The sequence below is a fragment of the Durio zibethinus genome, chromosome 26 (assembly GCF_047325235.1).
Source record: "Durio zibethinus cultivar Kanyao isolate XHJ-2024 chromosome 26, ASM4732523v1, whole genome shotgun sequence".
NCBI classification, from domain to species: Eukaryota; Viridiplantae; Streptophyta; class Magnoliopsida; order Malvales; family Malvaceae; genus Durio; species Durio zibethinus.
Genome location: NC_143187.1, coordinates 6,401,645 through 6,423,504, shown reverse-complemented (window position 1 = coordinate 6,423,504; position 21,860 = coordinate 6,401,645). Strand labels below are relative to the sequence as shown.

The following is a 21,860-nucleotide window of genomic DNA, read 5'->3' as shown; positions in this document are numbered from 1 at the left end:
TCTATTCTCAAATTTAATAACAATAATGATTGGAAAAAAAAAAATTAACCATATATGTTTTTCCCCTCATAAGAAACGTCATAATTTTTTTCAAGTAAATGTTTTATTTGATAGCAATATAAATTATTTAATACTCAATCTATTTTAGTTTGATCACTTTCATCGCGAGAAAATGAAGTCAGATTCCATTTACTCCAATGTTTAAAAGAGGGTGCAAATCAGCGGTTTTTTCGCACCAACATAATCAAGAATCAAAGGATTAGTTCTCTTGAGCTTTGTGTTAAAAAAAAATACTAAAAAGATTTTGCTTAATTTACATAACCCATGTGAAAATTTGTCGGCTATGAGCCTATATACCATGACCTTGCAAAAGCAAGTTTCAACGAAGCTGATCAATTAGTTTAAAATTTTTTTTTTTTCATAATTTAGTTAAAATTATTATTTACATTTACGTGTATCAGTCACTTTTAAATTTACTTCAACTCAATATTTGTTATTTTCATTTAATCGGATTTTAAAAAAAAATTACGGTTGTAACCCTTTCATAAAAAATTAACTAAAAAAAAATTAAAATTCATGAACCAAATACGATTTTGAATTTTAAACTGTATTATCGCCCAAAATCCTCCCAAAATTCAGGGTTCAAAGTGCAATAATTTTGGTGCTAATTTAGCTTTAACCGCTGACGAAGCTAGTATTGCCGTATTTGACTGATTCAAATGCTTAAGCCACACGATCAGTTGAGCATTAAGAGCGTCTCCGCGCAATGCATTGTGCAGTACCTATGCGCCACCCGCGGGGATCATCCTGGTCATAGTAATGAGTCAAGACTTGAACTTCAAGTTGGGGTTTTAAGTTTGTTAGTGATGGAGCACCAATGTTCCATTATCCTTTTTTTAAGACAAAAAAAAAAAAAAGAAAGTTGCAATGTGATCTCAAAGGGGAAGGATTCTTTATTTTTTTTGGGGCGAATTTTTTTTTACAAAATAAATAGTAATTTAAAATATATATAAATATTATTTAAATTTATATTTACGAAGTAATTACATTAAGTGTGTGAAATTTAATAAAAAAACTATTTGCATAGTCTTTTACTGATCAATGCCGTCAAAATTTCTTTGTTCATAGACAAAAATGCTTACCATAGCTTTACCTATAAAATTTGTGGACCTTCTTTGCTTAAAACCACAGAAGCTATTCCCCCCCCCCCCCCCCCCTTTTTTTTTTTGCTTCCCATTGTAAAATTCAATGGTTGGTGTACGAAGATTGGGTCTTCCTCACTTTTTATATCCTCCATTGCTCTAATAAAATTGAATATGATTCTACATACTTCCTACATTTTATTCATTAAAAGAAAGTGTTATTAACAAATTAGGATCTTCACAATCAATTTTTCATATTGAATATATATTCTTTTTGGACATAACATATCCCAACATATGATTAAACAAAGTCTAAAAATGATGAAATTTTTTTAAAAATAATTGTAAAGCTTTATTTTTTAAATCTAAAATATATATTTATACTCTATCTATAAAGATTAATTCAATTAATAAGAATAAAATTTTATTTTTTAATCAATCAAAGTTCGATTTGCAAAAAATAATTTTGAATGTATCATATTTAAATAAAAAAAATACATGATGCTTTTTGAAAATCGCTCAAAAAAAATTTTAAGCAAATTTTGGGATGCTTATAGTTGTAGTTTAAGTAAGCATTAATTAGATTTGAATAATGAGAAATGTGAGGTAAGATGGTGAAGAGATGATGAAAGCAAGCAAGGTTAGTTATTTCATTACCTAAAAAAGAAATAAGGAAAGAAAAAGAACAAGTCATGGTCTAGAGGCTGTTTCCCAGAAACTGGCTTGAGGACGGAACCTTTTAGCGTGTGGAATTGACACTATAGTACCAAAGTTGAAAGGAATGATAGTAAATTGACAAGTAAAAAGAGAATGGAAAATTTTCAAGTGAGAGGTGTCAAAATCCAGTAATTGAGGTTAAATTTCGCCTCGTCTTTGATTATTCCAAAAACTAGTTGAGTAGTTGATCACCTTTAAAACGTCAAAATTTTGAAAGAAAAATATACCGTTTCAGTTCAGCAGCACCACAAAAAGAACATGGATTTGGAAACTTTGAAACAAGGGTTGTCATTTAGTGGCAAGAAATTTCTTTAAAATGGGATTAAAGCTTGATAAGGACAGGATACAGAAATAGAAAAAAAAAAACGAATAAAAAAATGGTAGAATACAAGTGTCCCATACGCAGCCTATAATGTTAAAGGCCATAACAAGAGTCGTGTAGTTGGACCCAAGAAGCGTCATCTTCTTCACTTCTCGCAGCTTAACCCCCTCTCCTGACCTATCTCAAAGCAAAGTCTAAAAAAATATCTCTGCCTTTAATTCATTCAATATCAAAGTCATCAACGTGGACATTTTCTTTTTCGGATCCTTTCTTTGAATTCTCTTCTAACTTGTATCTACATTTTCCTTCCCCCTTTATAACCCAACGTCCTTATTTCTCTCCATTGCCATTGTTAAGAAAAAAAAAATCTTGGTTTCAGAACATAAGCTCATTTCTCATCTGGGGTTTCCTCATTTACTTCCTTTTCTCTATATTTGTTTGATTACTTTCTTTATGTGTTAAATCCCAGTTGGCTTAGGAAATTTTGACATTTTCTCATCTGGGTATCCTCATTTGCTCAGGTAACAAAATCCTAATTGATTTGTGCAATTTTATACTCTTTCTCATTGAGATAGCTCCCATTTCTTTGCACATAACAATATAGAGATCAAGTGTTTTTGCAAAATTTTACTCCAATTCTCATCTGGGTATCTCTCATTTCCCCAGGAAACAAAATCACACTTTGGTTCTGCAATTCTTGACTGTTTCTGTGTAGTTAGCTCTTATTTCTTTGCTCATTTAAAATATAAAAATCAAATCTTTTTGCAGGATTTCACTCAAATTCTCATCTAGCTACTCTCATTTCCTGAAAAGTTTAAAGTGTTGTCCTTTTTCAAGCCATGGATAGGCCTGGGTTTGATGACTCAACGGCAGTGGCAATAACAGGGAAGATCATGGTCATAGCCATAATAGTTCTCTTTTTAGTGGTGGTTTTTGTGCTTTTTCTCCATCTGTATGCGAAATGGTTTTGGTGGCGCATTGAAGAACCAACTCCTCCTCCTTATCGTCGCAACCGACGCCGATTTGTCTTTGCTCCAGGACAAGACACTGCTCATCCTCATCGTGCAACTAAAGGTCTTGATTCTTCAATTCTTGCTTCCCTTCCTGTGTTAATGTTTCGTCAAGAAGAGTTCAAAGAAGGACTTGAATGTGCGGTTTGCTTGTGTGAGCTTGTAGAAGGAGAAAAAGCTAGGATGCTTCCTAAATGCAATCATGGTTTCCATGTTGATTGTATTGATATGTGGTTTCAATCACACTCTACTTGTCCTCTTTGTAGAAATCCTGTTGTTGGTGTTGAGTCTGGGAATTCAAATCCTGTTATGTCAGGAGATGAAGTTAATGGTGGTCATGTTCAGTCTCCAAATGATGGTTTGATTTCCGGGTATTCGACAGATTCTCCTAGTTTTCCTACAAATGTGTTGTTTTGGGGTAATCACACGCAGGTTAGTAGCGGTGGTGCCTGTTTGGACGAGGGTGTATCTGCTTCCGCTTCTGCTTCTGCTTCTGCTTCATCTTCCTTGGCATCTGGTAGTGGTAGGCAAGAAGGGATGTTGGTGATTGATGTTCCCGTGAATGTGAATGAGAATTTTCCGGAGGAAGAATCAAAGTCTCCAATGCCTACAAGATTGAGGTCATTGAAAAGGCTTTTAAGTAGAGAAAAAAGGATGTCTCCTAGTAGTTCAGGAAGCAGTTCTATTGATGTTTGAGGTTTTTAAGTACACAGTCGAATATTAGGAGCTGATTTTCCTGAATATCTATTTGTCATTATCTAGCAGTAATGGTTGGAGTGGAGATGATCAAATTGGACTCTTACCATCCTTGAGAATTGTGGGTTCTCCTGGGAAACAACAAATTTTGCTCAATAATATAAGTTGGGCATTTTGAAGCATTGAGTCTCTTGTAGCAGATGTTGGTAATCCTTTTGCTGAAAAAGGTTTTGACAAATGTTTGAAATGGGTGATGTCTTTGAAGAGTTTGGGCTTCTTTGCATCACAGAGGCTGGAGGACCTGTCTTCTCCTACGAAATATCAAATATGTATCGAAAAACAATTTCTTCTTTAGCAGAAGATTTGTTTCAATCTGGATTCATCCATTGTAAAGCTATTAATCCAATCCCTCAAACTTTTTTGTTGCTTAATGTGCCTTAAAATTAAGTTACTAGTTCTGTAAGATTTTTCAAATGTGCATAGAATTGAACTGCAACAGTTCAAAAAATGCAGGAATATCTATCACTCAGTAAGTTTAGTTTGTAAACTTCATTAGAGTTGATGCATTCATTTACTTTGAGATTATTGTGACTCACTCCCAATTACATTTTTGCATTAACTACATATACGGGTTTAGGCCTTTAACGGATATACAATTCTTTAGGCACTGATAAGTCTAAACCAATGTCCTCATTGAAGAATCTCTGGTATTTTAAATTGACCATTATTCAAGACCAAATCCATTGCCCAATGTTTTGCAAATCAAGTTGTGGTAAAAGAAAGAAATTGAGAGGTCTAGAGCACTAGCATATGGTTTACATGATTAATAACTCAGGCCTAGATATCGGGTGTTTGGCTATGTAGTTAATGCAAAAATGTAATTGGGAAAATTTCAGATTTGCTACTGTTGGCTTAGGTCACAAACGGGCATATAACGAATGCTTGGTTTCATGAAAAATGTTTCAGAGCCAGAATAGAAACTCAATGAAGAAAGGGGGGGGGGGGGGTCTAATGTCGCATTCTGGTAGACATTTACAGACATCTCTTGATGCTGTTCTGATTTATGACAACACAAAAAGATTTCCCTTTCTAATTTGAACAAGAATCATATACATGTTGAGTCTCGAAAGTGGTTCTTCACTCCATCTTGTGGTTCCTCTAGCGTCAAGTAAAATAGTTGAAACGATGTTATTTGCGTCGGTTAGCCTAACACGTAACTGTGGTTTATGTTAACCAAGAAAATGGGACCGTTTGAGGAGAATTGTTGCTACTGGCTGGGTTTGACAAATGAAATTGGTTCGAGAGTAGCGTTCTCTATTATGCTCTTCCCAAGCAGCTGAACCCCGGTGACAGTGATACTGATAGTGCTTTCTGTGAGAAACCAAGCTCACTTCGCCCTAGTAATTGCTTTATGAAATTGCTACAAGGCAAAACAAGTAAAGTTTATAAAGTGAGTTATAGCTCGGGAATCCTCAAGCAGGGAACCCTTCTTGGTTTTTTAGCTTGTTCTTTCTTTTTATTTGGTATTATGTAGTGGCATGTGGTGACAGAATCAGTATTCGGATTAAGAAACCTTCTTTTTTTTTTTTAGTATTATTACTTTCATAGTTTTATGAATAGATAGTACCACATAAGGGCAGCTTGAAATGAAAGCTTGACTTTCTGGCGTGACTGCTTTCTTTGCGTTATGGGAGCGATCCCAGACCTAGCCGCATCAAGAATTAGTAAAATTAATTTCTGGTAGGCATCAGATGTAAAATTAAATTCATTTCAATTCCTGGCTTACGCAGTGCAGTGCAGGATGGTGTAATCGGAGCATCTGTAGTCTTTCTGCAAGTTCTTAATTATCAAACACAGAAACGTATAACCATCATTGAGACTTTAAGACAGACAAACACGAGAAGCAGATTAGAAAACTGGGGAAACCAGAAATGAGAATTGAAATTCAATGACTACATGGATCACTTTTACAACTTGGATCTCTTGTCACTCAAATTAACTGGGAAGAGCTGCTTCTAATTACAAGCCCCCTCTGTCAAGTGCCCCACCATGTATCCGTCAGAACTGAGATTCAGATTATTGATATATCTAGTTACTCACCTCATTAAATATATTACTTTATAGTTTGTGTCACAAAGTTCCCCAGTTTTGCCTGGTGGGAGTTGGGACAACATTTTCTTGGCTAAAGTAATGCAGAAGCCCCATGTCAAGTCCTCTGTCATTGATATACTATGTCACCAAATAGACAGGTCCATAGGCGTTGATTTGATAAGGATCGTTAGGCTGGTCAAGACACATGTAAGGTACCTCATTTTCCACTTTCCTTTTGGGGTTGAAGAGGATGGAGACTGGCCCTGATGATGGACGCCGGCGCGGTGTATCGATTCCCCTGGCAGTTCCACACAGTGGACCAGAACAATAACCTTTGGTTGGCTTGGAAATATTAGGAACATCGACAGGATCCGAACTAGGTTTGCTCTTTCTGTCAGTTTTCCACCATGAGAAGAGAGAATTTTTCCATGATTTCTTGTTCTTTTTCTCGCCTTCCAGTCTTTTCTTTCCGGCTTCCTCTGAACATGAGGATGACCGCCGGAAGTTTATGTCTCTTGCATGTTGTCTTGCTTCTTCTAGAAACTGATCAAAGGGGTCAAAGGCAAAACCATATGAATTAACATATACCACAATACATATGCAAACTTCTATTGGCAGAAAACATATCCAAATCCTTATAGGAGTTCCGATTCTGAAGCATCAAAGTCATAGCACATTTGTTTCACAAATTTTTTGTTTGTTCTTTACTAAGAAATGAGATATTCTTTTTTGGTCAAAATCAGGGTAGTTTTGACATTATAAAATCCTTGGAAGAAAGTCATAAAATGAAAATGGGAGAGAACCAAAAACAAAGAAGGCTTTGCATTTTACCTGTGAAAAGTTCACCTGAGGATCAAATTCATAGCAAGCATAATCACTTGTCTCATATTTTGGATGTTCTGGAGATTTGCTCATTTTTTCTTAGATGTTCCAAAGTCCAGTTAGTAAGCCAAGATCAAATTAGCAGAAATAACAAAATGAAACTATTAAATTAGAAAAAAAAAAAAACCACTATAAACTCATTTAGATCATCTCAAACCTGCTTTTTAATTTGATAAACTATGGCAGGTGCTAGCTGGTTTACAAAACGGTAACTAAGATACTAAATACAATACAATTGGTGATATGAATAGACAGAAGATGAAATGAAATTAAAGAGTTGTATTGTATACCTTCAGTTGAGAGAAGGCAATGGTGTTTTAAATTCCAACCACTCGAATGATTTCATCAAAAGCAAGGGGCCAACCACCAAACTGAAAACCACATCAAACCCCTAAACTGGAAATTTATAGAAATTGAAAAAGTTTTGGGTAGTTGAAATGGCAGAAGCTTTTTCATACGCTTGCTATGTAAAGTACAGCAGTGGGGTAGATAGCCCGGTGAATTCACCCCTTGTATTAAAATTTTCTAATCTGTTAAGGAATACCAAAAGTGATGCTGCAAAATCAGCAGATATGTATCCAGCTAACCAACTTTTTAACCAAAGAAGCAACAGATAAAATGTAAAGGAATAAAATCATTATGTCTTAACGTACTCATCAAGGCTAGGGTAAAGTGTTTTCCCGTAAATAGAGGTAAGTTTTGACAGAGATATTTACATTTGATTGCAGCTGAAGCAGCTTTGACTGTTACAGTGCTTATTTATTTACCGAACCAAAACATGAGACCCCAAGAGTGGCCACTTGTTTGAAGTTACACTCATCAATTTGGCCAAAAATTAAGAATCCTGTAATGCAAAAGAAGCAGGCCACAACAAGGAGCAAGTCTTTGTATGTAGAAAAGAGAACATGTAAACTGAAAGTCGGGAGAAAATAGCTGCTGCCATTCTTTACAGAAAAAAAAAAATGTAGCTTAGTTGTAGCCAATTATTTGTTACCGAGCTATAAACAACAATTAGTAATTATTATAAGACTAAGAGGAACAAAAAGGATATTTTGTTCTGTCATGGGATTAGAGGAATTTATGCATAATTTGCGGCGTATTTTTTGGGGGGATTCCAAGGTTGTCTTCTTTACCATGTTTTGGAGGGAAATGCCCAACCACACAGACAAGTTGCACCGAAACTAGGGAGCAGGTGTTATACTTTTTACTTTTTTTTTTTTTTTCACAAAAACTGCTGCACTTTGAATATAAAGAAAACGAGTTACAAATTTTGATCATATGAACTAACGAAATTAAATTTTCTTATAATGATTATATGAAACGAGTTAAATTTTAGATTTATTGCACCTTAAGCTTTGTGACCAGAAAAAATTGCCCATGCTATGATTAAAAACTGGATTAACCACTAATTTTTAATGTGTTGCAACATGGCGTGCTAGCATCAGACTATAGAGAGGATAAAAGGTTAATTCATCCGTATTACAGCAACAACGAAATGGTGGTTTTGGGATTCAAAAAGAAGACCGAATAAAGAAAAAGAAAAAGAGAGTAAAGACTGACCCTACCATTATATAATTTCCTGAATACAGCCCAAATCAGCATTCAGAAAAGCTTATGGCTTCTTTGAATACGTCCTCGCTCGCAAAGTTGGTTCATTGGTTGGCCTCGTGTCCAACAATGAAACAATTTCCACAGCTAAGCCAAAATCTTATGTATTTTCAGTGCATGAATCTCGATTTCCAGTAGTGTACGACCTTGGCCATAGGAATGCATTAGAGATAGGCAGAAAAAGTATAAAACCAAATCGACCAACAGGCTCCAACTAAAATACAATCAACATCATATGCATGTAATGTTTCAAAGTCAATGGTAAATTACCAACATCAACATAGGAGAAACATCAGTTAGGATCCAACTGACCCTCCTTGGAATCAAACCCCCCAAACATTCTTTCTAGTACACGACAAACCTAAGGAGCATTGAAAACGATTCCCTCAACTAGAGACTGTATACTCACTAACCACTACAAATTTTGTTCATGTTGTGCCCCAGCTATCAAAGTTGAAGCAGCGGCAATGCCATTACAATACCAAAGATGGAAACTAGCAACAGCATCATCCACGTTGGGAATGACTGTTTTCCGTTTCTTCTTGTATCCCTCAGGGTACCTGCTATTTTAACATCTTCCCCTGAAGAGTCAACAAGTTTTTTCATCTCAGGTTTAGAATCTTGAGGTGATTCTGGTGATAAATTCTCTGACACAAGCTGCTGCTGCTTGTTGTACTTATCTACATACTCCGGAAACAATTTTCTGAATGTTGGGCTGTCATAGAAAGACTTGTGATGTAATTCTCGATTTGGAAAGGAATGCCCACGAATAGTTTAGAAAATAAATCGGACTAAGGCAATATTTTCCTGATAGTAACTCACGCACTGTTTAAAAAATATTGAAAAGAAAAAAGGGGAGGTACAAAGGAAAATGTGCTGAGCTTTTAGCTAGAAGCAAACTACTCAAGCAACTTAACACTGTTAACATCCTGTGTAATCGTGCAAAGTTTATCTGGTAGCTAATAATGATGTAGAATCCAGCCAACACCAATAAATTTAGCTTCAAAAAGACCACAATTAACATGAGTGAAAGCATAATCATAGTGGCAGAAAATCAGAGAAACTAATTTGGAGAGCATTAGATTCTCAAAAACAGAAAAATGAAAAAAAAAAAAAAAATCCACTGCAGGTGAAGCAATAGACTTACTTTTTACAATTAAAAGCAAGGGATGTCTTTGCCAGGCGTTGCTTCTCAGTAGCAGTAGTGTTCACACTGCCAGTAGTAGGACTATTATCCATCTGCACAAGAAAAAAGCAGCTTGGCATAAGGGCATATTCCCAATGAAAGGAAGAAGTATCCACAACCTAACAAAACTGCAGTCTAAATGAATTAAGATACAAGAAAGACATCAAGTCTCACCATGAAAGAAAGAAGACCTGTGAGTATGCTGCATGATTAAACAAAAAAAATTAGCTCAATGGGCTAAAGGCAACTAAAATCTTTGGCAATTGTTTCACAAGTCAACAGCACCCTGTGAGAGGTACAGGTGTTTGAAAATTATGGTGCAACAAAAAAAAACTCGCAATTAAACTAAAACCCTTGTACCTTGATACAGACCACATAGGGTTCCAACTTTCTGGATGAACTGAAAAAGAACATGACCAAGGTTAAAATGAAATCGGTTATTAGAGATATAGATAAAACAAGAATCTCTAAAGTATTCATCAAAAAACTTACAATCACTCATGGACAAGCATATTTTCTTCTGTGTCATAAAACGTCCATTGGGGGTGATCATGCTACATGAAAGAAAAATGCAGTTTGATGTTAGAAAGAGCTTTGTGTTTTCTATCATAAATTTTGACAAGGTCAAAACAGTAAGAAAGATGCATACGTGATTCCAGGAGGTTTGTAGGGATACTCTGGAGGGAACTTGATCTTTCCATAGTAATACCCACCTTAGCAAACCAAATTGAAAAAACATAAATAATAAGATTGCAAAATCAGATAGCTTCTTCCAGAGTTTAAAATGAGCCAGACAAAATTAACCACAGACTATTATGGGGCAAACTAACCAACCTGCAAAAGGTGTTCCTTCACTCCCTTCCAGAACGTAATCTGAAAAAGGAAGCAGAAAAATTAAATAGATGTCCATAAAACCTACCACATCAGTAATATGACATAGACAAGAAACTCATATTAATTCAGTCATAATCAACCCAGTGTTGCAGCATTCAATGCGCAAAGACTAGAGAAGACTTTGGATTACAAGCCAAACAAGAATAATATCCAGGAAACAAGCCAATTTTATCATGCAACAGCATGAGTAGAAGAATAATTTGCCATGTCCTGGTCATTATAATATCAAAACTCACCATTACTTGCAACAGAAAAAAAATTAATTAACCAATTTAAGATCAACTTCAAATTCCATCAAGGCAATATCATGAAATTTTAATAGTAACACAATAGAGATTGAACTCTTGTTCCTTGTACAATTATTCCATAAGTCTGCTAAATGAACAGGTGCCTTTTGCATGCTCAATCACAAATTTACAGTCCAGTACTTTGCAAGCATGAAGGATTATACACTTGCATCTCGACTGACATCCCTATACATTATTAACCAACATCCTGTTAATACCTTCGTGAATCACTGTTCAACAGCATTGGACAAATGAAAACAATCATTTTCCGGCTTTTATAAGGATAAAATCTTAGGATAGCAGGCATATCCTTGGTTATTATAGAAGATGTTTTTACATGAGTATTAGAGAGCCTTATCTTAAAAAAAAGGAGACAAAAATGATTTAATACACTTACGCCAATCAAGAATATCATTTGGGGATGGACGAGCAACAACATGAGAAACTGGTTCCTACAAGTTCATAGAATAACTGTTAAAATTATCTGAGAAGAAAATAGAATTAAAGTACAATAATGCCAACAACTTTTCATTCTAGCATCAATATATTTTCTAATAATATCCAATTTATTAGTGAAGGAAGTGAAAAGAAGTACAATTGTTTTTATTTGTCAATGGAAGTTAAACATAATGCTGAATTACAGATTAATAAACCAATAAACATACAATAATCTACTATATCATATCATATGACACAAAATTCTCAGTCATTCTACTATTGATGCAAGCTCTGTAGTAACAAGCTTCATACACAAGGTATTAGCGGCATAAGATTTTCCTTGTATCAAAAGAAGAGCTTATAATCACACAGACAACATAAATACCAGAAATTGAACTGAAATGAAAGGTTAACTAGATAACATTAACGAGATTTCTACAACAGCTAAACATTTCCAGGGTTCAGCAATTCATATAAAATGCACAAGTAACAAAAAAAGAAATTGCAGGAAATACAAGAAGAAAACTATACCTTACAAAGTGCTCTATATTCTTTCTGAAGGCGCTTAACACATGATTTCTCTGCCATTCTTCAAACCCCAAAAGCTGTCTCGGCCACAACAAAATAAAACCCCCACCCGCTGTTTTGTTCCTTCAACTTTTAAATTACAATTATTCACTGACACAAAATAGAATAAAATAAGAACAAATAGTCAGATGGAAGACTATACAATGGACTCCACAAGCCTTTGCCTAAAACCCTCTACCTAAAGATGCATATAAGCAGGCAAATCAGCAGATTAAAAGAATGATGAGCTAATGAAATTATTGAGAAATCAAGACCTCAAAACTCCGTAAATGAATTCGAACAGCTCGGAATCAAGAATAATGAGAATAACTCAACAAAAGCAACACACATTTTTTAAAATTACTTTAATTAACAGCATGATAATAAAATAAAGATTATAACCGAATTTAAACAACGTAAAATTTTAACTTAGGTTCCAATTATAAATTTCTTCTTATAAATAGTACGACCTAGGAATTGGAATTACCAAAATCATTACAAATTAATTAACAAAGAAATTGATTCAATAATTAATTTTGATGTTCAATTATACTAAATTTACAGTCAAAGTCCAAACTAGGATCTACCAATTGAAAATAAATTCAAATCGAAGATCAATCTTACAATACTGAAAATCAACAAACAAAAAGTTCAAATAAATGATTCCAAAATCGAAAAAAAAAAAAGAAATTAAAGAGAAAGTTGTTTCCTGGAGATAATTACCTGGGATCGAGGCGGTTGTTTTATGATACAAACGATAATAGAAGCTGAAATTAGAATTATTAGAAATAGAAAAGAAAAGGCGAAAGAGAGGGACGGAGAGATTGGAGAGAAGAAGGTTATTTTGACGCTTGTGATTGGCTTTGCATTATACTGTAATACTGTAGCGTACTACTATTACTCCTCCTCCTAATCCTGCCACGTCCTTTTCCAGTTTTCCTCTCGAGCGGAGTTCGCGATTGACTGATGGGAGGATTTTGCATTTCATTTTTGTGAAAAGACATTATCAGCCTTCTTAAATGCATTTTTTCGCTAATGTGCTGAAATAATCAATGGGCAATTTGGTAATGCAGTTATATGTTTCTTTTTTAGCAAGGATGATAAAATATGTACTCACATTCGTGGATGTTAAAACTATGACTTTTTTTTTAACGAAAAAAATTAATGACTTATTTTTAAATACAACTAATATTTTAAAGTTTACCAATTTTTTTTTTTTTACTTTTTATTCATTTTATCGCCAATGATTTTATTTTTCTTATATGTTTTTAATATTTAAAAAGCAAGTTTTGAGATAAACAAAAATGAAAATAACACTACCAAAGAAGTCTAAGAATAATTCTCAATCACCTCTTAAAAAAATTATTTTTTAAGATCATTGAAAATATTCATATTTGCTAACTCAAATTCATGATATATGCTTTTCACTATTTTGCCATTAACTCTATTAGAGATGTATATTTATTATTCTTCCTTATTAAGTTAAAACTCAAGTGGGAAAATCTAAAAGAATGGAAACTTAATTCTAAAAGGAAATTGTTAGATCCAAGAGCAATTAACGTGCTTTTAAATTGCTTTGTCTTTTTTTTTTTTTTAATTTTAGAGTAAGTGAATTCAAATTTTAATTTAATGAATTTATATAATAATTTTTAAAATATAAAAATATCATTTGATGTGTAAAACTTTCATTATGTCCAAAATTAAAAAATTTTCGACTCATTAGATCTAATATAAACAAATTTATCTTATATTTTATATGAGATTATTTAATGATTTGAATCTAAATTCTTCATGTCAAATAACAATAAATTTATTATTGCATCAAAATTTCTCTTCAAATTATTTTTAAAATAAGACATCCAATAAATTTAATATAAATATTTGTTATATTAAATTATAACATTTTTTAATTAAAAAACATAAAAGAAAGGCTCCCTAAATTCTAGGCCATTGTTTTTGCTATCTTAGTCTTGAAATTTAGGTCGTTCAATCCAACAGCCTGCTTGTTGAGCAAGGCAAAAACAACGGTCTGAGAAGGGTTTGAAACAAAATTCAACGTCAAGGAATCCAAGGAATTGCAACCCATTTTCAAAGGTGTATAAGCACGCTTTTGGTTTCCATACTCAAATCTGATAGGTGTAAAAATAGGAGTAAAATAATTTAAGCGGTTGTTTCTGTGAGATATTTATAGAAATTTCCGAACAAAGCATATGGTCAACAAAGCCATAGCATTATAAAAAAGAGTCTTGAAGAAATCTTATCCTCCACCTCGACAATATCCTTAAGCAAAAGACCAATTAAATTATAGTCGGTTGTCATTAGCCACTAACAAGTTTTTACTAAATAAGAAAAACATAACTGGAATTGTTTTATGAGACAAGTGAACAATACACTCAATTTGCATTTAAATTGAATTGTTTTATGGGTCCAATGACAAAAACAATTTCATGATTTTGGGATATAAAACGAGTTATGAAATTAAACCTTAATTCAGTTTATTCATATGATAAATCACTCTTAAAAAAATGATATCTGATATAATGAAATTACAACCCCTCTCAAGTACCAAGGTCTGATCAGTTTGACTAGAAGAGAAACTAGAGCTGCTAGAATCAGTTCATCAGATTTTGCATTTCCTACGAACAGCTGTTACCTGTATTTTTTGAACTTGAATAACTACAGAGATCCAACATTAAAAAGATCAAACCAATCACTTTTAGTTCCCCGAGAAAAATTAGTAAAATTCACGTGCCTAATCACATGACCCTTCTGAAAATAAACCACTGTTTACCGAATCGGCAGGTCAGAGTTGCATCATGCAACAGTCAAAGTAGAGCACATGATCTCACTTGAAGCGCAGATCCCAAATTAAATTTTTTACAAGTTTATAAGTAGTAGCAAGTTTGGGGAGTAACCCAAAATCAAACAATCCTGTCTCAATCATTTTCACTCATTAGGCAACAAAAACTCTTAAACAGTTAGCAGCACAGCCATGAATGCACACACTGTAGCGCTTACAGTTCTTACTCTTCTACTTTCAGTACTTCTATCGACTTCGGTTGATAAAGCTCAAGCAGAAGCTCGATCCATTCCGCAGGCTCATTCTTCATCAGTGCCGACCAAGGGTTCATCTTCGCAAGCTCTTGGAGATTTGCAAGCTAACAAGAAAATTCCCCAGAAGCAGGTCGACACAAGCGTTCGAAGAATACCTCCAAGCACTTCAAATCCTATACAGAACAAGTAAATTCTCCCATTCACATCAACGGTTCATGCCTTTCTGCCAATTACAGCTTTCTTGTAGTTGATTTAGATACGATGTTTTTTGCACCAGGTCCAGCCCTCCATTAGAAGGAGAAAGAAGTAGAAGAAATCGGATACCAAGATCTCTCAGACATTAAATTTTTTTTTTCTATTTAGAGAATTTCTTGTTACAGTGTCTACTAACGTAGAGCAATAGCTTAGGAGCAACATGTATTGAATCACATAATGCATTAGCAGTTTTGCTACCACTCTGTCAATTTACACTGCTAATCTGCAAAATTTTTGGTATAATATTGGATACAAAGTGCTCCGACTTTTCCAGGAAGGTCCAACCAAAATACTTGGCACACCCAAAATTTATCTGAGAATGGAAGATTGTAAAAACAAACAAAATAACTTTCTCCAGTCGTAGGTTGTAACATGATGCAGCTAAACTCAGCTATCGTAAAATATCAGCAAAACGCAGAGTATCCATAACTTCAAATTTTCAGTTTATGTTTTGAAGCTCCCCTTCGCTTCTTATCTAGTGTACCAGAAGAGAGAAAATTTTTTACCGCATTTTCAATCACCTTCTTAGAGCCAACTCCATCTTCAGATCCCACATCTCTTTTTCTCTTCTTCCTTTTCTTTTTGTTCTCCATCAAGGTATCATCAAGCATGGAATTGGAAGTGAGAGAACCATCTATCTCTTTCCTTGTGTTCAATTCTTCGGGCTCTGATATGTCCATAGAAGCATCAGAAAGGAATTTGTTCATTGTTGGTGATTTGGATTCAGTAGTGCCAAATGCAACATAGAATTCGTTGTAAGCTGATTGTTTTGATGCTTGTCTTAACCTCCACTGATCAGGTTTGGTAGCATATCTGTCATGATAAAGCAAAGGTGAGGAAAGATATGATAAAAACATAAAACAAACTGCAACATTTCTTTAAGAATGTAGCTTAGATGAGATAACATTTTACCATGTGAGCAACTGATATGTGACACAGATGAATCTAACCTAAGACACCATATTTGCCAAGTAAACATATCAAAACAAGATACAAGGAACTGAAATTTGAGCTTATTTTTCCTATCAAAAGTAAAAGGTGTTGCATTGTAAGCTGTGAGGTAACACAAGAAATAATATCAGCCTGCCAAACAGCATACAGCAATTTACTCACCTATCGATATCTAATTTCCTAAGGAGATGAGGGCCTTGTTTTGTCTTGGAGAGTACAGTATGTACAGCTAACAATTCAGATGCTATGGCTTCCCTTAGTGACAGGCTACCAGCATTGAAGCACCTTTCAACGGTAAATGAACCAGATGGGTGCATAGCAAGCTCCCCAAAATGTCCACGTAACCTTCATAATTAACAGCAAACAAACAATATGAAGCAAATAGCAGCAATGGAATCATAAAGTTTTAACCATGCATCAAAATAATAGCTAGATATGGAATCCTCAGGAAAGGAGTAGCGGATATTATTCCATATAGCATAAGGCCAGACCAAAAAGTTCTCATAAGAAAACAAAGCCCATTCTTTTTGTGCAGACAAGTTCCATTGGTATCACATTTTATCAATGGACTAAATGAACAAAACATAGAGAAGAACTTCCTGTAACACATAACACTGCCAAAGCAGCAGCTTGACATACTTCACAACTAATCTGCGCTTCTGTTTCATGGAAGCATCTGAAGCCAGAAATGCTTCAATGACACGCGCTCCTCCAGCATCTTTAGCTGCCTCAAGGACATGCTCAGCTTCCATGGATGTAATACTCAAAACATAAGGCTGTATCCACTCCTATAACCAAAAAGGCAATATATTGCACAGTAAAGTTAGAAAGCCAGCAATTAACACTTTTGTTCTAGATAGTCAAGCCGACATCACACTAGTTCCATGTGATGATGAGAACTATTACTATATACACATCTTAATCAGAAGTGTGAAGCTCATAATATTACTGATGATGAAAAGTTCAATGCGAGTGCACATGCACTCAAAGACATTTGCTCAGGTTTAGTTTACGCAAATAGAAGTGGGCGACAACTTACAGATAATGCATGATATATCCTATGCGAATAATCTAGTTGGAAAAAATCAGAGTGACATAAGCTATTCAAGAAGGGCAACATACACTTTGGAATTTAAAAATAGCCTGCAGGATCAAAGAACCCATGACTTGCATCTTAACTCCACCAGCCCAGTTCCAACTAGACCTGTCTTCACAGCTGAAGTAACTGTCAAGAAACAGTATCCTAGGGACAAGAAACTTTGAAGTCTCATTTTTTGAACCAACTGTGGCAGCAAGTGCCTGACAACACTGAAAAAAAAGAATGAAAATTCATTGATGGTTAGAACAAAGTTTGTATGTACATCAAAGAGAAATTTTCAGTATGATGTAATTGCCAAGCTGTTTCAGACTAATTAAATAGCTAATAAAGGAATGATATTGAACTACTAAACCTTATATTCATGAGTTTGAAGCCTTTGACACGAAGCAATAAGAGAAGCAATAACTCCTGACCTCCCCATTCCAAGAAGATCCCCAAATTTCAATCCAAGCTCTTCCCAGATTAACTCGATCTAATAGACAAAATGAGAAGGTTTTAGCAAATCTGAGATCAGTAGAACTAAGCAGGACATCCAGCAATAGAAATAGCTTTCAGACTGAAGATTTCAACAGCAGCCAAAGATGATAAAAGAATAAGGAGTAAATAAACGTTGATAATGGAATTTCACCATTGGAATACTGGTATCCATTGCAGTAAATCCACTCATTTCAGGAGATAAGCATTAGCTTAGAATTTTGTAAAGCATATAAAGAAGTACAAGCTTCTATTCATAGTAGAATGTGAAAATACATACTTGATCTTTTGTTCTTGCATGAGAAATTAACGCTTGAACAACAAAGTTTCCACAATGATGGGATGAAAGCACAAACAATGAATTCTTGAAAAGCTTTGTGAACATCTCATTATACAGGCTTTCAGGTGCAACCTCCAGAATTACCTGCAATTTGCAGAAAATGAAGCAATACTGTAGAATAAACAAAAAAATAAGAGCAGAAAGCAAATAGTAGATGATTTAACTGCAGCATATAAACGAAATGAGGATGTGGACAAATCAACTATACTTTAACGGGTTGTCTTTTATCCAGTTACGCAAATGCACAAGAATGTTTAGAGAATAGACAATGCACAACAGCAGTTTTGAATCTTATGGTGAAATTATTACATCGGGAATGAGGAAAAGATTTCATTTCCCAGCCCACTTTTGTCCCTTTTCAAGGGATTCAACTATAAAAAAAGGAAAAGTTCACTCCTGCAGAACAGTGTCCAGATGGGTTTCAACTAGTAGAGCTGACCTGTAACATGATGATTATCAAGAGAAGACATATCCATTCAGTAGTAATTGATAACAAGAAACAGGACAAGAAATAAGAATGACATTAAGATATTCATGAATAATATGATTACTAGGCTATTAAGGAAATTAGGTGCAAAATTTTAAGTTTATTTCCTTAAAGCCAACTAAGCAATGTATTTAACTTGACACTGTTATTCGGATTCATATCCTTCAGAAGCTAATCACATAGATGTCTTCCAAATAGCTTTTTATGAAATTGATACAATTCCAAATGGATGAACACTTCATGCATATAGAGAAAAGAACAAGGCAAAGAATGCAGAAAAAGAAAGCCATATCATCATGTAAAGCAATAAAATACATAAATAAGTGTAATCCTATTAATAAGTTGCTTACTTCCATTAAATGGCTAAATGCGGTTTCTTTCATTGATTCTAAGGTTTCACCAGCACTGGTCATGTCAATGAAATTTCCTTCCCCCAAATTTTGCTTGTTGCTGCCAAGAAGAACTGGAATTATTTGCAGTAATTCTTGATCATCCCCGGCTAATAACTTCAAAGCTGTCTGCCAAATGCCAAGTGACAAGTGCTAAAAAGTTCAGCATAGTTCAATATTACATTGATTCATAACGTTAAAGCCTCATTTCAAAAAGGAGAAAAAGCCCACTAGGACAAGGTTAAGAACTTGAAAACTCATGAAAAGGTCATAAACACCCATCCATCCCTCCCCTAAATTACCACACTCCCCCTCCCCATAAAAGAAATAAATTAAAGGCATATGTTATAGAGAGTGTTTGATAGAGTCTACAAACACAATGATAAGAACTAGACATGCTAATAGAGAAACTATTTCAAAAATGAGAATTCTGTATGATGCAGACTTCAAATAATGAAGTTTAAATAAAGAAATTAACACTGATGAGTGAATTTCAAGAACATGGAAGGTTTCAGGGGATTAGTTATCATCTTTGACAACTCAACATATGGTTGCATGGTCCTACGATAGATGGAATATCTTAATACTTGTCTAACTATGCTAGTCGAGAATGCCAAAAGCCATAAGGCAACAAAATCCATATATACAGATTGCTTTTGCTTATCTGACACTAAAATGTTTAGAAATGAGAATAAGATAAAATAACAGGATCAAACGAAGACATGCCTGCAGAACCAAACTGCTATACTGATCAACTTGTAGGGTCTTAATGTCTCCTCTTGTACAGTTTACGATCCCTGATACAAGGAATTTTAATAAATTTGGAAACCCTTGCTGAAGATGCAGGGAATCATTCCCATCCAATTGAGTTGCTTTGAAATTTAACCGCTTTGCTAGAATTTTTGATGCCTTTGCTCCATGAAACTCTGAGGAGTTCAGTGGTACTCCTTTACAAAGACAAAGAAGATTTCGAAGAACATGAGATCCATAGCAATTACACATTAAACCAACAGGATTGACTGCAATCACCTGAAAAGGATTAAAGAAACATCAGGGCAAATAGCAAAAATTAGCACATGATCTTAGTTTTCCTCCAAAAAAATCTCTCATAAAATTTATAAGTATTTGCTAATTACACAAAAACAACGGCATGTCAGTGAGACAAAGCCTCCTGCAGTCCCATAGCAATAAGATGTGATAGAGTTTGTTTTCATTTTCCATTTAAGAGAAAAAACAATCAAATATTTGATACCTTGCACATCATTCTCAGAGTCTCTTCAATTATTGTGAAGGTTTCTGTGCCCTGAACATGCCTGGCTAATGACTTAAGAGCTGTCTCAGCCACATGAGAACCAGACCTGTCCATTGCAATAGTAGGAAAGACATTTGCACAGCCTCGAAGGAAACTGCAAAGATTGTCCACATCACAGCCCTCAAGTAGGGTTTGAAGAGTGTGGCTTATGATATAATCTGTTGCTAGTTCTAATTCCTTCCCCCTAGCTTCTTCAAGAGCATTACCACATATAACCGATCGTTCCTCCACATCAACCGCCGGGCTTTCGAAAAGGTTTGCAATCTCCGAAAAGTATTTTGCAGTTTCAGGTTCCACCTGTTTCCTAAAGGGTTAAGAAATCCATTATTGCATTCAACATAAAACTGTTTCATTCTTCCGACTTGTATCAACAAAGTAATGATACCTGATAACCGGTGTTTGTGAATCCGAATTCTTGTAATGCTTGAAAGATTTTTTAAATTTCCCAATCCCATCAGTCACCTGCCTCGATACGTTTTTGTTATAACCATCCCCATCAAAACCACCATTTCCTTTATTGGCCTTCTTCCCCATTTTCTTTTGCTTTTGAATACTCTTATATACTTTTATCCTCTTAAAATTAACTTCCTTTTTGGGTCCTCTTAGACAGTAAAGCTTTTCAAAACCAATAGATAGAAACTACACTTTACTCAATGCTTTCCTAATGCAACAAAAAAAAAAAAGAATTAAGAAGTTTTCGACAGGATCAACAGTTCTTAATTCCCTTTTCATATAAAATGGGAAAATTAAAAAAAAAAAATCTAAAAGCAAACATTGTTCAACTGAAGTTATTTCTTTCCAAGCTACATTGCTTTAAGTATCCGAATTCTTGTAATGCTTGAAAGATTTTTTAAATTTCCCAATCCCATCAGTCACCTGCCTCGATACGTTTTTGTTATAACCATCCCCATCAAAACCACCATTTCCTTTATTGGCCTTCTTCCCCATTTTCTTTTGCTTTTGAATACTCTTATATACTTTTATCCTCCTAAAATTAACTTCCTTTTTGGGTCCTCTTAGACAGTAAAGCTTTTCAAAACCAATAGATAGAAACTACACTTTACTCAATGCTTTCCTAATGCAACAAAAAAAAAAAAGAATTAAGAAGTTTTCGACAGGATCAACAGTTCTTAATTCCCTTTTCATATAAAATGGGAAAATTAAAAAAAAAAATCTAAAAGCAAACATTGTTCAACTGAAGTTATTTCTTTCCAAGCTACATTGCTTTAAGTATAATAATAACATTATATAAAAAATAATGAAAGGTTGAAAAACTAAAAAAGAAGGTTAAGAAAAAAGTTGTTAAGCTTTGACCGACTTACAGTGAGGCGGAGGAGCTATGTTCCGGTGCTGACACCTAACCGCAAGAAAGCCGCGCGTATACAGAGCAAGAGAGAGAGAGTTTGGCCGTCTTCCAATTTTGGCTTTGTAATTTGTATCGGCAATCGGAAAAAGGGCACCGAAAACTTTTGAATTGTGAAAAAGAAAAACGACGTAGTTTCTTTTTTGGGTCTTGATGAGTTACCCGAAGCTGAAGGTGTCTTTCCTACAATAGAAGTGGAGCTTTAAAACAAAAAATGGGTCAGGTTGTCAATTTGTTGTTAGCCCCAATACGATAACATCTGTCAGAGCTCTAAGCCCGTTATCATCTTCGTATTG

The 21,860-nt window shown here is 34.6% G+C and overlaps 3 protein-coding genes and 1 pseudogene across 15 annotated transcripts; 1 reads left to right on the top strand and 3 right to left on the bottom strand.

Annotated features, from left to right (window-relative positions):
- Window positions 1-2,308: 2,308 nt before the first annotated feature.
- LOC111274755 (RING-H2 finger protein ATL3 pseudogene) lies at window positions 2,309-4,318 on the top strand (annotated as a pseudogene). The gene is made up of 2 exons (XR_016333938.1): window positions 2,309-2,702; window positions 2,950-4,318. The product of XR_016333938.1 is annotated as an RING-H2 finger protein ATL3 pseudogene (transcript).
- Window positions 4,319-5,795: 1,477 nt separating this feature from the next.
- LOC111274754 (uncharacterized) lies at window positions 5,796-8,569 on the bottom strand. Of its 3 annotated transcripts, XM_089754970.1 has the most exons (6): window positions 8,426-8,569; window positions 7,514-7,704; window positions 7,151-7,390; window positions 7,018-7,053; window positions 6,810-6,898; window positions 5,796-6,521 (listed from the first exon to the last, which is right to left on the bottom strand). In XM_089754970.1, the coding sequence occupies exons 5-6, from the start codon at window positions 6,891-6,893 to the stop codon at window positions 6,117-6,119; spliced, it is 489 nt and encodes a 162-aa protein (XP_089611096.1). In that variant the 5' UTR covers window positions 6,894-6,898; window positions 7,018-7,053; window positions 7,151-7,390; window positions 7,514-7,704; window positions 8,426-8,569; the 3' UTR covers window positions 5,796-6,116. The 3 variants fall into 3 exon arrangements, with proteins under 3 accessions (XP_089611096.1, XP_089611095.1, XP_022715378.2); XM_089754969.1 differs by lacking the exon at window positions 7,018-7,053; XM_022859643.2 differs by lacking the exons at window positions 6,810-6,898; window positions 7,018-7,053; window positions 7,151-7,390; window positions 7,514-7,704.
- Window positions 8,570-8,683: 114 nt separating this feature from the next.
- On the bottom strand, window positions 8,684-12,821 carry LOC111274753 (ubiquitin-conjugating enzyme E2 34-like). The gene is made up of 10 exons (XM_022859640.2): window positions 12,564-12,821; window positions 11,805-11,951; window positions 11,233-11,287; window positions 10,489-10,527; window positions 10,304-10,367; window positions 10,147-10,208; window positions 10,015-10,054; window positions 9,829-9,856; window positions 9,616-9,707; window positions 8,684-9,183 (listed from the first exon to the last, which is right to left on the bottom strand). The coding sequence occupies exons 2-10, from the start codon at window positions 11,859-11,861 to the stop codon at window positions 8,916-8,918; spliced, it is 705 nt and encodes a 234-aa protein (XP_022715375.1). The 5' UTR covers window positions 11,862-11,951; window positions 12,564-12,821; the 3' UTR covers window positions 8,684-8,915.
- Window positions 12,822-14,685: 1,864 nt separating this feature from the next.
- LOC111274751 (pumilio homolog 23-like) lies at window positions 14,686-21,644 on the bottom strand. 10 transcript variants are annotated; one of them, XM_089754905.1, is made up of 11 exons: window positions 21,524-21,644; window positions 20,587-21,276; window positions 20,142-20,505; window positions 19,612-19,918; window positions 18,851-19,014; window positions 17,954-18,097; window positions 17,552-17,671; window positions 17,223-17,408; window positions 16,740-16,888; window positions 16,263-16,445; window positions 14,686-15,962 (listed from the first exon to the last, which is right to left on the bottom strand). In XM_089754905.1, the coding sequence occupies exons 2-11, from the start codon at window positions 20,733-20,735 to the stop codon at window positions 15,581-15,583; spliced, it is 2,148 nt and encodes a 715-aa protein (XP_089611031.1). In that variant the 5' UTR covers window positions 20,736-21,276; window positions 21,524-21,644; the 3' UTR covers window positions 14,686-15,580. The 10 variants fall into 10 exon arrangements, with proteins under 10 accessions (XP_089611031.1, XP_089611033.1, XP_089611032.1 ...); XM_089754907.1 differs by having other exon boundaries at window positions 18,851-19,018; window positions 19,616-19,918; XM_089754906.1 differs by having other exon boundaries at window positions 20,587-21,271.
- Between the last annotated feature and the right edge of the window lie 216 nt (window positions 21,645-21,860).

What these genes read in the sequence shown, in the direction of transcription:
- LOC111274754 (XM_089754970.1), bottom strand. Translation starts at nt 6,893, where the DNA reads ATGAGCAAATCTCCAGAACATCCAAAATATGAGACAAGTGATTATGCT. An exon ending in CTCAGGTGAACTTTTCACAG is followed by an intron (nt 6,522 to 6,809) that starts GTAAAATGCAAA and finishes CCCTTTGATCAG; the next exon opens with TTTCTAGAAGAAGCAAGACA.
- LOC111274753 (XM_022859640.2), bottom strand. Translation starts at nt 11,861, where the DNA reads ATGGCAGAGAAATCATGTGTTAAGCGCCTTCAGAAAGAATATAGAGCA. An exon ending in TACAAACCTCCTGGAATCAC is followed by an intron (nt 10,209 to 10,303) that starts GTATGCATCTTT and finishes TCTTTCATGTAG; the next exon opens with CATGATCACCCCCAATGGAC. An exon ending in CAGGTCTTCTTTCTTTCATG is followed by an intron (nt 9,708 to 9,828) that starts GTGAGACTTGAT and finishes TTTCTTGTGCAG; the next exon opens with ATGGATAATAGTCCTACTAC.
- LOC111274751 (XM_089754905.1), bottom strand. Translation starts at nt 20,735, where the DNA reads ATGGGGAAGAAGGCCAATAAAGGAAATGGTGGTTTTGATGGGGATGGT. An exon ending in CATTTAGCCATTTAATGGAA is followed by an intron (nt 18,098 to 18,850) that starts GTAAGCAACTTA and finishes TGCAAATTGCAG; the next exon opens with GTAATTCTGGAGGTTGCACC. An exon ending in CTATTTTTAAATTCCAAAGT is followed by an intron (nt 16,889 to 17,222) that starts GTATGTTGCCCT and finishes TTTTGGTTATAG; the next exon opens with GAGTGGATACAGCCTTATGT.